This window comes from Bombina bombina, chromosome 3 (genome assembly GCF_027579735.1).
Source record: "Bombina bombina isolate aBomBom1 chromosome 3, aBomBom1.pri, whole genome shotgun sequence".
Lineage (NCBI taxonomy): Eukaryota > Metazoa > Chordata > Amphibia > Anura > Bombinatoridae > Bombina > Bombina bombina.
In genome coordinates, this window is record NC_069501.1 from 1,133,580,305 (window position 1) to 1,133,596,913 (window position 16,609).

At 35.3% G+C, this 16,609-nt stretch overlaps 1 protein-coding gene across 4 annotated transcripts in view; it reads left to right on the forward strand.

The window, feature by feature from the left end:
• Window positions 1-13,786, forward strand: part of SACS (sacsin molecular chaperone) — a 290,289-nt gene extending 276,503 nt beyond the window's left edge. For all 4 annotated transcript variants that reach the window (XM_053708508.1, XM_053708507.1, XM_053708510.1 and 1 more), the window contains one exon: window positions 850-13,786. In XM_053708508.1, coding sequence (XP_053564483.1) covers window positions 850-12,395 — 11,546 coding nt within the window. In that variant the 3' untranslated portion in view covers window positions 12,396-13,786. The remainder of the gene's footprint in view (window positions 1-849) is intronic.
• The last annotated feature ends 2,823 nt before the right edge of the window (window positions 13,787-16,609 follow it).

A 16,609-nucleotide genomic window follows, 5' to 3' on the forward strand; every position in this document is an offset into this window, starting at 1 on the left:
CTGTCTGAATTATTATACTAATATGGGGTGGAAAATGAATTGTTTCTACCATAGCAAATCAAAGTTTTAGCAATAATGAAATGAGTAGGGATTCCCTAACCAAGTACATTTCATGCCCGCTTAGAGGACAGAACATGAGCATAACTATCTGTATACAAAAATGTCTGCCCAATATCTACATGGCCACGATCTTTGAGAAGCTAGCTGAAGACTAGTGCCGTCAACCACTGATATTTTGGTTTTGTATAGTAGGTCTTTAAAATTAAAATTTTATTATGATATATTTATGACTAAATAAAAATGTAAATACTTGTAAAAATAAAAAATAAAACTGCAGGAAGGATGTGAATGACTAAGTGCAGCAGGTGGAAACAAAATTGATTTGTTTTTTGATTGTATCAGCTAGATTGCTTATGGGTGAATATAAATTTCCACTTTGAATTTGCAATTATATGGAATTTTTTTAAAAAGGATCTCATAACCCTCAATCCGAGTATTCTTTTTGAACCATACAAAACATTTAATTGAAGCTACTTGTTTTCCTTGTTACTGTACATTATAATGCAAATATTTAGTTTTAATGAACTAAAATAGTTATTGTGTTAAACATGCTGTTGTTTAGGTGAGGATGTCCAGTGTTGATCCTTAATGGGTTGGGGACAAACCAGGTGAGAGTGTCTAGGGCACTCACTGGCTCACTCATGGATACCCTTAGTATCCTCTTGAAGATGTAGGAATTTATTTATTGAAAAGTACAACATATCTAGGAAATAGTATGTGTGTGTGTGTGTGTATTTATATTAAAACAAAAATCATGTTCACTTTTTAATATATTTTCTTTTGTTGCAGGAAGACCATGCACTCAGCTTCAGCCTTTGAATCCTGAGCGTTTTGTACGTCTTATTAAAGACATTATGAACACAACATGGCCAACCAGAGATTTGGTAGTGAGGTGGACTCCAGGCAATACACAAAAAAACCATCCCAATACCACATGGCTTAAAATGGTTTGGAAAATTTTGTACATCAATTTTTCTGATGATTTGTCATGCTTAGATGATATGCCACTCATTCCTACAACCTCTCTGGAGGAAGATCAGAAATGCTTGGAACTCATTCGCTTAAGGACACCTTCCCCTGTTATATTTGATGATGAATCTGATTCCCAGCTTCCAGAATATTTACCAGATATAATAAAAAATCTTGGTGGAATTGTACTTAAACATTTGGATCCTTCTATACAGCATCCACTTCTTAAAAAATATGTCTACCCTCCTACACCTTCTGCTCTTTTACAAATAATGGATAGGATGTCACTACAAAAACTGTCAAGTCAAATTGCTTCACTAGTTCCAGGTCACAAAGATATTTTGAGAAGATTCCTTGCTAGTTTAACAGATATTAATGAAAAAGAAAAGAAAATTATACAGGAGTTAGTGATATTTAGAAGAATTGAACTATCATCAGAGCTAAAAAACCCTTTTGTATTTTTAAGAGGATGCAAAGCTTTGCATCACAATGCTAAACTCCCACCTGACACAAGACTTTCCTTCTCTATAATTGATAGCAGTGATGAAGAAACTATCCGACTGATGAAGATGATGAAAGTTGAACAACTACTAAGTACAGACTGCTTAAAGATTATTTTGCAAGACATTGAGAAAGGTTTTTATAACACTGAAGAAAGAACAAAAAATATGCTTTGGGTTCTTGAAAATCTGACTTTTCTTAAAAACGAAAATCCTGCTGTTATTTCCTGGCTAACAAATCTTAAATTTATCCAGCTTTTCAAAGACAGAGTTGTGGCAGCAAATGAACTTTTTGATCCAGAGGTTAGCCTACTACAGGATCTGTTTTGTGCAGAAGAACAGCTCTATTTTCCTCCAGCTGTATTTACATCATCAGATATTTTGCACTCTCTTAGACAAATAGGTTTAAAAAATGAAGTGAATTTGTTAGAAAAAGACCTTGTACAAGTGGCAAAGAAAGTTGACGCCATGAATAGTGCATCAAATAAAAATGAGGACATTATCTTAAAAAAAGCAACAACTCTAGTAACAGTCTTGAAGAAATATTATAAATTGATACAATCGCCAGAAGGAAAAGCAATTTTGAAAAAGATCAAATGGGTTCCTGCAATTAGAGAAAGGCCACCCAATTATCCAAATTCTTTGATCTGGATGGGAGATAACTTCAAACTTTATGCACCAGGAGAAATGTGCAACCAAGCTTATGCTATTTTGGTAGGATCCTCAGTTCCATTGATGGAGAACATTCATGATAATGTCCAGAAGCTCCTTGGTATTTCAAAAGTACCTGACATTGAATATGTGTTGAAACATCTAAAAGTTGTTGCTGATTGGAATAATTCAAAAACAATCACTGATGAAGATTATTACCAGTTTCAGCATATTTTACTGGAAATTTACAGTTTTATGCAGGAACATCTTGAAAAGGGCAAGGAACTTTTTAAAGCTCTCTCATTCCCTTGGGTTTGGACAGGTCAGACCTTTTGTTTTCCAAAACAAGCAATTATCTCTTCATCACATAGCCTTGATCTGCAGCCATACTTGTATAATGTCCCTAATACAATGGTTAAATTTCATAAACTATTTATGTTTTGTGGTTCAATAGAGCAGCTGACTCCTGAACATGTTTTTTTTGTTATTCAAAAAATACAAGAGCGAAGTCTTCAAAACATTGGGAAAGAGGAGAGCGAACAAAATATTAACATAATGCTCAACATTGTTCGATGGCTGTATAGTCATCAAATTTCTGTGAGTTTAAACACACCTTTACCTGTACATTATAGCAAAGATCCTTCTAAACTTGTGATGAAACCTATTCATGAATGTTGTTATTGTGATATTAAGGTGGATGACCTCAATGATTTGCTTGAAGACTCAGTGGAACCAATAATATTGGTACATGAAGACATACCAATGAAAACTGCTGAATGGCTAAATGTGTCATGTCTAAGTACTAGACTAATTAATCCAGAAAACATGGGATTTGAACAGTCAGGTCAAAGAGAACCTCTGACAGTGAGAATCAAGAACATTTTAGAAGAATATCCTTCAATATCTGATATATTTAAGGAACTGCTTCAAAATGCTGATGACGCCTCTGCCTCAGAGTGCAATTTTTTGATTGATATGAGAAGGAATATGGACATAAGAGAAAATCTTCTAGACCCAGGGATGGCAACATGCCACGGACCTGCCTTATGGTCATATAACAACTCTGAATTTACAGATAGGGATTTTTTAAATATTACTAGACTTGGGGAGTCATTGAAAAGAAGTGAGGCAGACAAAGTTGGAAAGTTTGGTCTAGGCTTCAATTCTGTGTATCATATCACAGACATTCCTATTATAATGAGTAGAGAATTCATGATAATGTTTGACCCTAATATTAATCATATTAGCAAACACATTAGAGATAAGTCTAACCCTGGCATCAAAATTAACTGGTGCAAACAGCAAAAACGACTGCGCAAGTTTCCTAATCAATTTAAGCCGTTTATGGGTGTTTTTGATTGCCACCTGCCACTTGCTGTTGAATCACCTTATTGTTATAAAGGAACACTTTTTAGACTGTCATTTCGAACGCAACAAGAGGCAAAAGTGAGTGAGATCAGTACCTCTTGCTACAACACAGCAGACATTTATACACTTGTGGATGAGTTTAGTTTATGTGGCTATAGACTGATACTCTTTACCCAAAATGTAAACTCCATGGTCCTAAAATACCTAAAGCCTGAAGAATCAGATCCATGTTTAGCACAAGATACAGTGACAATTAAAAAATCTTTGTGTTCCTCTAAAGTGTTAACAGTTCCTGTAAAAATTCTGAGGGAAGCAGCAAGGGTAATCAACACATGTAACACTACAAAAAAACTTCCTACAGATATGCCAAAATCATCATGCATCCTACAAATTTTTGTTGAAGAGTTCCATCATGTGTTTAGGCGTATAGTTGATTTACATTCTCCATTATTTCGAGGTCCAGAAGATGATCCTGCTTCTTTCTTTGAGATGGCCAAGTCTGGACAGACAAAAAGAGCTGCAGATGAGTTGCCACAAAAAACTGTTGATTCTACAACATGGCTTATATGTTCATGTATGGATATTGGGGAAGCTTTGAAATTTGCATTACATGAAAGTGGAAAAAGGCTTGGACTTGTGCCTTGTGGTGGTGTTGCCGTAATGCTTTCTGAAAATCAGGATGGAAAATGGAATGTGAAGCCCTTTGGCAGTAACATTGGGGAAGTGTTCTGTTACTTACCTCTACGCATAAAAACTGGATTGCCTCTTCACATCAATGGATGTTTTGCTGTGACATCAAATCGGAAAGAAATTTGGAAAACAGACACTAAGGGAAGATGGAACACTGTGTTCATGAGGCATGTAATTGTTCGCTGTTACCTAGAAGCCCTTTGCGTGCTAAGAGATATGTCAGTAAGTGGAGAGTTACAAGACTACAATTATTATTCAGTCTGGCCTGACCCAGACTCTGTACATGATGATTTTTCTATCATTTGCCAAGGTATATATGAAGATATTGCCAAAGGAAGAGGGAAAGAACGAATGAAAGTATTCTCAGATGGATCTTCATGGGTTTCTATGAAACATGTAAGGTTTCTTGATGATTCTTTACTTAAAAGACCAGATATTGGGCCTGCAGCCTTTCAGATTTTCTTAAAGTACTTGAAGAAAACTGGTTTAAAAAACCTTTGTGCTGTAGAACTACCTTCCTGGGTAAAAGCTGGTTTTGAAGAGGCAGGATGTACAGAAATATTACTTCAAAACACATATTCTGAAAGGCAGTTTTTTTCAGAGGTGTTTTTTCCACACATTGAAGAAATCAACCCTGAGTTACGGGATCCTTTAATGCTTTTTGTTTTGAATGAAAAAATAGGGGAATATGGTGAATTTCTGCAAGTTACACCATGTATTCCTTGCTCTTCTGCTGAACATCCATTAGTTACACCTTCAAGGTTAATCCACCCAGAAGGTAGAGTTGCAAAACTGTATTATGACAGTGATGGGAGATTCCCTTTTGGAACCCAGCAGAATTACTTAAACCCAGTTGTACTAGTAAAGCTGGTGCAGTTGGGTATGATAAAAGATGATATTCTGTGGGAAGATTTGATTGAGCGAATTGAATCAATTGGGGAAATAAATAAAAGTGATCATATGGCAGCTTGCACAAGAAGCAATATTATTCTAAGCTTGATTGACGAAAAACTTAGATTTAGAGATCCAAGGGCTAAAGAATTTTGTGAAAAATGTAAACAATCTAAATTCCTACCATTTTTAACAAAGCCAGTTGGGTTTTCCTTAAATTGGAAAGGGAGTGACTTCCAGGCTAATGAGATGTTTGCAGCAACTGACCTTTACACAGCTGAACATCAAGATACCGTCTGTCTTCTGAAACCAATTCTAAATGAAAATTCCTCTTCTTTCAAAGGTTGTGGGTCCATATCTTTGGCAGTCAAAGAATTCTTAGGTTTACTCAAGAAACCATCACCTGAATTAGTAATTGAACAACTCCAAGAAGTTGCTAAATATAGTGATGGAATTACTCTTTATCAGGAGAGTATAACAAATGCATGTTATAAATATCTCAATGAAGCAGTATTACACAGTGAAAATACAAAAACTATGATTGTTGCACAGTTAAAACAATCTAATTTTATTCTTATTGAGAATACATATGTTGTTCCAGAAAAGGTCTCTTTTCAGCTTAATTTTGAAGCAGCTCCTTATCTCTATCAAATGCCTAACAAATATCGAAACAATTTTCGGGAACTGTTTGAAAGTGTAGGTGTAAAACAGTCATTTTCTGTTGAAAATTTTGCAACAGTCCTTGAAGCTATAAAGGAAGAAAGCAAAGGCAAAAAACTTTCAGAAAACAATTTCCAGCTTTGTAGGAGAATCATTAGTGAAGGTATATGGGGTCTTATTCGAGAGAAAAAACAAGAATTTTGTGAGAAAAATTATGGACAAATACTTCTCCCAGATGCTAATTTTATCCTCCTGCCAGCTAAATCATTATGCTATAATGACTGCCCATGGATTCGTGTGAAAGATACTGCAGTAAAGTACTGTCATTCTGATATCCCAAGGGAAGTAGCTGTAAAACTTGGATCAATACCCAAAAGACACAAAGCATTGGAAAGGTATGCCTCAAATGTTTGTTTTACTGCACTAGGAACTGAATTTGGACAGAAAGAAAAACTTACCAGCAGGATAAAAAGCATTCTAAATGCCTACCCCTCAGAGAAAGAGATGTTGAAAGAACTTCTTCAAAATGCTGATGATGCAAAAGCTACAGAAATATGCTTTGTATTTGATCCTCGATATCACCCTACGGATAGAATATTTGATGAAAAGTGGACACCTCTGCAAGGACCAGCACTTTGTGTGTACAACAATCAGCCATTTACAGAGGATGATGTAAGAGGAATACAAAATCTTGGACGAGGGACAAAGGAAGGAAATCCTTGCAAAACAGGACAATACGGTATTGGATTTAATTCTGTTTACCATATTACAGATTGTCCCTCATTTATCTCATCCAATGACATTATTTGTATCTTTGATCCTCATGCAAGGTATGCACCAGGAGCAACATCAGTCAGCCCTGGTCGAATGTTCAAAGATTTAGATGCTGACTTCAAAACACAGTTTTCTGATGTATTAAATCTCTACTTAGGTAAACACTTCAGCCTCTCAAATGCTACAATGTTTAGATTTCCACTTCGGGATGCAGAAATGGCAAAACATTCAGAAATTTCTTCTGTTCCCAGCTCAGATAGAATGGTTCAAAATCTCCTTGACAAACTACGTACCGATGGAGCTGAACTTCTTATGTTTTTGAACCATATGGAAAAAATTTCCATTTGTGAAATAGAAAAGTCTACTGGAATTCTGAAAGTGCTATATTCTGTGAAGGGTAAAATTACTGATGGGGACAGGCTAAAAAGAAAACAGTTCCATGCATCAGTAATTGACAGTGTAACCAGGAAGAAACAACTAAAAGACATACCTGTGCAGCAGATTACTTATACTATGGACATTGAAGACTCTGAAGGAAATCTTACATCATGGTTAATCTGTAATCGTTCAGGTTTTTCTAACATGGACAGAGTGTTGAAAGGTGTTGCATCTGCTCACAAAAATGAAGATATTACTCTTTTTCCACGTGGAGGAGTCGCAGCCTGTCTTACCCATAACTACAAAAAACCGTATAGAGCATTCTGTTTTCTGCCTCTTTCAATAGAAACAGGACTTCCTTTTCATGTCAATGGACATTTTGCCTTAGATTCTGCAAGACGGAATTTATGGAGGGATGATGATGGAGTTGGTGTAAGAAGTGACTGGAACCATAGCTTGATGACTGCATTAGTAGCCCCAGCTTATGTTGAACTTTTGGCTCAACTGAAAAAACGAAATTTTCCTGGTTCTGATCCCACAATTTCAATTTTGCACAATACACCTATTCACGCTGTAAAAGACATTTTGAAAAAATTCTTGTCCTTTTTCCCAGTAAACCGACTTGATTTGCAGCCAGACTGGTATTGTCTTGTCAAAGCCGTTTATGTTTGCATATATGAAGATTCCAAACGCCTTTTGCCAGTAGTACGTGCTCCAAATGTAGATGGATCAGATTTGCAGACAGCTGTTATTATAACATGGGTTAACATGTCGGCTGTAAATTCTGGACGGCCATTCTTTGACAATTTATTGCAAGATGAATTACACCACATGAAAAACATTGAATACAATATTAGCACACGCAAAACCGTAGCAGAAAATGTTTATAGACTTAAGCATCTACTTTTAGAAATTGGTTTCAATTTAGTTTACTACTGCGAAGAAACAGCCAGCCTCTACCACTGCTTAGTTGATGCAGGGATTCCAGTAACTTATGCAACTCCAGCTGATGTTCGCATCTTTTTGATGACTTTTTCTTCTCCTGATTCTAATTGCCATATTGGGAAGTTGCCGTGTCGTCTCCAGCAAACAAATCTTAAATTGTTTCATAGTTTGAAACTCCTTGTAGATTACTGCTTAAAAGATTCAGAAGAACATGAGCTTGAGATTGAGGGATTGCCGCTTTTAATCACTTTGGATAGTGTATTGCAGGTTTTTGATTCAAAGCACGCTAAATTCCTAACAACATACCATGAACTGATTCCGTCACGTAAAGATCTGTTTATGAATACACTTTACCTGAGATATAACAACATTTTGCTTTCTTCCAAAGTAGCCAAAGTTTTTGACATTAACAGTTTTGCTGAATTACTTTCCTCTGTGTTGCCTAGGGAGTATAAAAGCAAACTCGCTGTACCATGGAAAGAAAATTTTGCAAGTGAGACTTGGCTTAAAAATGCATGGAATTTTATTACTGAGTCAGTTAATCTCAAAGAAGAACAAATGGATATGACTACGACATTTGATACAGTTGTTGACACGCTAAAAGATTGGGCTTTGCTACCAGGCACAAAATTTACTGTATCATCCAATAATCTAATTGTTCCTGAATGTGATGTACTGCTGCCACTGAGTCTCATGCATATTGCAATATTTCCAAATGCACAGAGTGATAAAGTCTTTCATACCTTGATGAAAACAGGCTGTATTCAGCTGGCATTGAACAAAATTTGTACAAAAGACAGTATCCTACTGCCTTTGTTGTCAGGACACACAGCAAACATTGATAAACCATCGAGCATACTCAAAGCCATACAACATATGATTCAAACGTCATCCTTTAGAACTGAAAAATTGGTGGATGCTGACTTTGATGCACTTTTAATGTATTTTAACTGCAATTTAAATCATCTCATGTCAGAAGAAGATATTGGTATCTTGAAATCACTTCCATGTTACAAATCTGTTAGTGGACGTTATGTGACTATTTCAAAATCTGGAACATGCTATGTACTTACCAAGTCGATCCCCTCAGCTGAAGTAGAAAAATGGTCTCACTCTTCAACGTCCGCTTTCCTTGAAGAAAAAATCAATCTCAAGGAATTGTACAGTGTTCTTGGATGTGTCCCTGTTGATGATTTAGAGATTTATTCAAAGCACCTTTTGCCAAAATTTGAGAATCTATCCTATAGTGCCAAACTAGAGCATTTGATGTATCTGAAAAATCGATTAAGCAATATTGAAGAAACTTCAGGAATAAAAGAACAGCTCTTTGCAAAACTGGAAGAACTATCAATAATTCATGACACTAGTGGTCGCCTTAGACCTGCAAAGCATTTCTATGATAGGACTGTAAAAGTATTTGAAGTTATGCTTTCTGAAAAACTATTTATACCTCAGGATTTCTTTAAAAAACTGGAACAAGTAATAAAGCCAAAGAACCAGACTACATTCCTCACTTCATGGATTATATTTCTTAGAAATATAGGGCTAAAGCATGTTATTTTACAGCAACAGTTATTACAGTTTGCAAAAGAAATCAGCATGAGAGCAAACACAGAAAACTGGACAAAGGAAGTCTTGCAAAATACTGTAGATGTGCTTCTTTATCAGATATTTCAAGAGAGAACAGATTTGTTGTCAGGGAGTTTCTTAAAGGAATTGTCTTTAATTCCATTTTTATGTCCAGAGCGTGCACCAGCAGAGCTTGTACGCTTTCACCCTCAATATCAAGAGATAAATGGAACTCTTCCACTAATAAGATTCAATGGAGCACAGGTAAATCCTAAGTTTAAGCAAACAGATGTTATTCAATTACTTTGGACATCATGTCCCATTCTTCCTGAAAAAGCAACTCCGCTGACTATTAAAGAGCAAGAAGGGAGTAGCCTTGAACCACAGGAACAGCTAGAGCAGGTTTTGACAATGCTTAATGTCAATGTGGATCCTTCACTTGACAAAGTAATAAACAATTGTCGTAATATATGCAACATAACAGCAGTGGATGATGAAATGGTAAAAACCAGGTCAAAAGTTCTTAGGAGTGTTTATGAATTTTTGAACACAGAGAAAAGAGAGTTCAAGTTTCAGTTAAGAGGAGTTGCATTTGTAATGGTTGAAGATGGCTGGAAACTTCTAAAACCAGAAGAGGTTGTCATTAATTTGGAATTTGAGGCTGATTTTAAACCTTACCTATATAAGTTACCATTAGAACTTGGAACTTTTCATCAGCTGTTTAAACATTTAGGTACAGAAGATGTTGTTTCAACAAAACAGTATGTTGAAGTTCTTAGTAGAATATTCAAGAATTCAGAAGGAAAACAGCTTGACCCTAATGAAATGCGAACAGTGAAGAGGGTTGTTTCTGGTTTGCTTAAAAGCCTGCAGAATGATTCTGTTAAAGTACGTAATGACTTTGAAAATATTCGTGACCTTGCTCTTTACTTGCCAAGTCAGGATGGAAGACTGGTAAAATCAAGTATTCTAGTATTTGATGATGCACCACATTACAAAAGTAGAATACAGGGTAATATTGGAGTTCAAATGCTTGTAGATCTAAGTCAGTGCTACATGGGGAAGGATCATGGCTTTCACACAAGAATCATTATGCTTCTTCCTCAAAAGTTACGACCCCGGCTTCTTAGCAGTATTCTTGAAGAGCAGTTGGATGAAGAAACACCAAAACAATGCCAGTTTGGAACACTTTGTTCTCTTCAGGGAAGACTACAACTATTGCTCTCTTCTGAGCAGTTTATCACAGGACTTATAAGAATCATGAAGCATGAAAATGACAATGCATTTTTAGCAAATGAAGAAAAAGCCATAAGACTTTGTAAATCTTTGCAAGAAGGTTTAAAAGTGTCTTGTTTTGAAAAGCTACAAACTACATTAAGAGTGAAAGGTTTTAATCCAATTCCACATAGCAAAAGTGAAACACTTGCATTTTTGAAAAGATATGGCCAAGCTGTCATTTTACTATATATACAACATTCAGACAGCAAGGACATCAATTTCTTGTTAGCATTAGCAATGACCTTGAAATCTGCTACAGACAATCTGATTTCTGATACATCATATTTGATTGCCATGTTGGGATGCAATGACATATACAGGATCGATGAAAAGCTTGATAGTTTAGGAGTGAAGTATGATTCATCTACTGAGCAATCAAAGCTTGAACTTCCAATGCCTGGAACTCCTATACCTACAGAAATCCACTATACACTTCTTATGGATCCAACAAATGTCTTCTATCCAGGTGAATATGTAGGGTATTTGGTTGATGCTGAAGGTGGAGATTCTTATGGCACATATCAACCTACCTACACATATGCGATCATTGTTCAAGAAGTAGAAAAAGAAGATGATAATTCAGGTTTCTTGGGGAAGTTTTACCAGATTGATATTGGGTATAGTGAATACAAGATTGTAAGTTCTTTGGATTTGTACAAGTTTTCAAGGCCTGAAGAAACCACTCAAAATAAAGACAGCACCCCCTCAACACCAACAAGCCCAACAGAGTTTCCACCACCTGGTCCTCGAACAGCACCATCTTTTCCTGGTAAAGAAAACCATAAAACTTCTACATCTTCCAAACATCAGTCACCAAAAAAGATTAAACTAAATTCTTTACCTGAAATCTTGCGAGAGGTGACTACCGTAATGGAACAGGCCTGGAAACTTCCAGAATCTGAAAGAAAAAAGATCATTAGGCGACTTTATCTAAAATGGCACCCAGATAAAAATGCTGAAAACCTAGATATAGCAAATGAGGTCTTTAAACACTTGCAAAATGAGATCAACAGACTAGAAAAGCTGGCGTTTGACCAAAATGTAGATAGGTCGGCAAGAAGAACATTCACAACTACATCAGCAAGATTTCAGTCAGACAAGTTTTCATTTCAAAGATTTTATACGTCTTGGAATCAAGAAGCTACAAGTCATAAGTCTGAAAGACAACAATACAAAGAAAAATTTTCATCTTCCACAGGAACATATGATTCCAAACGTTTTTTTGTACCACCTACCTTTAAATCAGTTGGGAACCCAGTGGAGGCTAGAAGGTGGTTAAGGCAAGCTCGTGCTAATTTTTCAGCTGCAAGAAATGATATGCACAAAAATGCAAATGAGTGGGTGTGTTTTAAATGTTATCTGTCGACAAAGTTGGCATTGATTGCAGCAGATTATGCTGTAAGAGGAAAATCAGATAAAGATGTGAAACCAGCTGCACTTGCACAAAAAATAGAAGAATATGGACATCAACTGGATGGTCTCACTAATGATGTTCAGACATTAGAAGCGTATGGAGTAGATAGCTTAAAAACACGATACCCTGACATGCTTCCCTTCCCTCAGATCCCAAATGACCGCTTTACATCGGAAGTTGCCATGAGGGTGATGGAATGCACTGCCTGTATAATAATAAAACTTGAACATTTTATACAAAATAAGTAGCAGCTGTTTAAATTAACAGATTTAAAGTGATAAAAGTGGCTTAAAACAGTGAATTATCTGTAATATTATAATGTTTATCACTGCAGTTATTATGAGGTCAGCGATAAACCTAAATTATTACCTGCTTTGCTCTTTTTCAATGGCAATAAAATTGCTGCTAGTTATTTGGAGATCTGAGATTGAATTCTCATCTCATGCTGCATACTTACCATGAGATCTTGACAGCACAGTTTAATATCCAAGGATACTTTTTATTTTATTTTTCTTTCTAAGAATTAAAATTGCACCTCCCATCTCTTGGTACCATATTTGTGAACAACCATCTATTTATTGTTAGTGGACATCTCTTAATGTTTGAAAGAAGAGCTCAGAGCACAGAGAGAAAAATCTTTTATGTAGAGTGAGATTTGGACGCAAAAAAATTAAAAACCTTTATTCTGTCTCTCTATTTATTGAATACAGTAAAAACATGTTCACATTTCATGTTATTTAATGGCAGTGAAAAATAATTTCACATCATACACCATAACATACTCATCAGTGCATTTAAACATATGTGCGTTACCCAGTTTTTTTAACTACAATAATCTTTTTTTCTCTCCTTTTTTTTTTAATCATACTGCAATGGTACAAAACTGTTTTGGAAGTAATTGGATAATCTCTGGAGAAAACTACTAAAATGACTTGGGCATCCGTAAACTTTGGGGATTATAGAATAAAGTGATTTATTAAAATATTTTTCTAAGCCTTAAAGCAAAATGTTTAATGTGAATAGAACGGAGGATGAATATATTAGGTGTATATAAAATAAATGTCAATTGTTGTGCATATTATTTAATTGCACTTTATTTAACCAAAGCTACGCAGCACAATTTAGACAATCCTTAGATTAGCTCATCTCTCATTAATTCTTAATTTCTCGCAAGATTGTCTGTACAGCATATATGGTCCTAAAATACGTTATTTAATCAGCTGGGTCTGGTTTTAATATTGCAGTTTTCTAACTAGCATCATAACCGTGGTGTATAAATATTTATACTTGCCCTGCTCTGTACTGGCCTTGCATTTTATACTGTATACTTTTTGTTTTTCATTGCAAAGTATGTTTTTAGTTAATGACCTGTAAAAGTAATGACTGTTTATGTTAATAATTTTCAGAAATGCACTGAAACTGAATGTGTCCGTTTTTCAAAAGATGCTGGAGCCTTAATTATTTTGTAATGAAAACAAATGTATAAAGTCTGTAGATGATTTAAGTTATAATTTGTCAAAATGCATTGGGTTCTTGTCAGCCTCTCATTATTTTATTGTTTGCAATTTTTTTATACGTCTTCCAATGCTTTGTTTCATCTATACAGATAATTTGTAATAAAATAATGATCAGAAAACGATTTTGTTGTTATTACTCTTTGTGTTATGTTACAGAACAGGTAAGTGGGCCCTAAATAAAACTGTCTATTCCTTTATCTGAGCAATGCCCACAACAATGTTCCTTTTCACATGGTTTATATGCTTAAATGAGAAGAGTTTCACTTGTAATTCATATCCAGAGACAATCTTCCAATTTCTTCACCCAAGCAAACCATCAGTGAGTGGAGTGAACACTAATTTGCTGGTACCACCATTGTACTTTGCTCATGTGACACTTTTCTACCAGAGATCCATGAGTCACAGTCCCAAACAAATAAGCATGTGTGTTACTGAAGCTTGCTGAGTCTCTGTACCTCGGAGCTGGCAGTTGCTTCAAAGCCACTGTAAGTAAGAAATACAGGCATCACTTGCACCTGCATATATTAAATCATATCTTTATTCTAACAGGATAATTATGGAGAATATGAAACATGATAACAGATGACCGTTTCGGTTTGATCCATAATAATCCTTTTTAGCTTAGAGTTAGTTAGTGCCTTATCATTCATATTGGGATTCATTCTGCTCCAACAGTATTTCCATGCAATATGCACTCCATAGCTTTTTGTGGGTTTCACAGTTTTGAACATGTTTCAATCTATTTGAAAAGCACAAGATAACACACTTATCCTAAGGGTTTTGTATGCTTTTGTGGCACCATAAAACCCCTATAGCTTGCATGGGTATAATTTCACAACCGTGTTCCAAACCATCAGAAAACTATTTTTCAGCAGCTTTTCCAAGGATTTTTGGAATTAACCCAATGTTGTGTGTTTTGAGTGGCAATTATAAAGTGTCCATGCAGCTGTTTTTCAGTGTCACTTAAGTGTTTGGATGTTTAAACATGTTCATTATATAATTAAAGGTACATGAAACCCATTTTTACATCTTTCATGATTCAACAACCTTCCAATTTACTTCTGTTATAAAAAGTTCTTATTTCTCTTGGTGTCCTTTGTTGAAGGAACAGCAATACACTACTGGGAGCAAACTGAACACATTAGGTGAACCAATAATAAGAGGAATATATGTGCAGCCACCAATCAGCAGTTTGCTTCCAATAGTTTATTGCTGCTTCTGAGTCTACCTAGTTATTCTTTCCAACAATTAATACCAAGAGAAGGAAGCAAATTAGAGCAGATAATAGATCATTGAAAATATGTTTAAAATTGAATGTTCTAACTGAATCCTGAAATAAATATTTTGGGTTTCCTGTTCCTTTTTTAGGAAAATGACATGAAATTATTAATGGCTGACGTCATGAATCATTATTTATGGTTACATTCCAATACATCACACAATCATTATTTATGGTTACATTTCAATACATCACACAATCATTATTTATGGTTACATTCCAATACATCACACAATCATTATTTATGGTTACATTCCAATACATCACACAATCATTATGAATATTGCACTTATTAACTGCAGTGTTTTTCTTTCACTTTGAACAGCTATCTTTTGAGGGTATATGAAAATTCCCTTGAAAAGCATGTGATACCCACTTTCTTATTGCTGTTGCTTGTCGCTTACATTATGGTTCTCTTTAAAAGCAAATTAATATAAGAGGAAAACTTAAATGAAAAAAGCAAAATTTACAGAAATATATAATTTATGCGTACCTGATAAATTAATTTCTTTCATGGTAGTGGAAGTCCATGAGCCATTAATCCTGTGAATTCCACTCATGGCCACTAGGAGGAGGCAAATATTCCCAAAACTCTAAGAACCTTTAAAAACCCTCCCACCTTATAGGTAAACCAGTCTGTTGTATAGCCAAGCAAGGAGAAGAAAAGTAGGAAAGGACAAGAAAAAGAAAAAGGAGAAGGGAAAAAAGTGGTACACACTTAAACTGCTGCTAGAAAGAATACCATTAAAATCTAGCAAACAATGGGTGGGTCTTGTGGACACTCACCACCATGAAATTATTTTATCAGGTAAGCATTAATTATATTTTCTTTAATAAAGGTGGTGAGAAGCCATTACTCATGGGAAACTAATACCCAAGCTGTAGAGTCCACGAGTAATGAGGGCAGGACAAAATATTTTTTAATTTTATATATATATATATATATATATACAGGTGGCCCTCGGTTTACGACGGTTCAATTTGCGCCGTTTCAGAATAACGCCCTTTTTTTTGCTATTGAAAAGCATTGACTGCTATTGAAAGCATTAGCACATGCATACATTAAAATAGCCAGTAGGTGGAGCTGTCCGCTTGTGTTGCAGCAAACACATGCAAACAAAAGCAAGACAGACATGATCAATGGTTCAGCTTTCAGAGGAACAAGATCTAGCAGCCACTTCCCTTAGCTGCAGACTCAATGCAGAGAACTGTTTGCAGAAAAAGGCAAGTAAAAAAACGTTTTTGTTCATTAAACTTAGTTTGATGATGATACAGTCTGTTGTGTGATTAAACACAGGCAGGCTGAAATTAATCAGTGTATAACCAGACCTGAGCAATGGAGCCGTTTTTTAAAGGAACAAGATCTAGCAGCCACTTCCCTTAGCTGCAGAAAAATGCAAGTAAAAAAACGTTTTTCTACATTAAACTTAGTTTGATGATGATGCAGTCTGTTGTGTGATTATTTTGTTTTTGTTCATTAAACTTATATTGATGATGATACAGTCTGTGTTTGTGTGATAATTTTATTAGGTGTGGTTTAGCAAAATGTTTTTGTTTATTAAACTTAGTTTGATGATGATACAATCTACAGTATATTTTTAGGTTTATAATGCTGTTAACCATTTAAAGTCTTCATTTCAAAGCTTTAAAAATAATGTATTAGGTG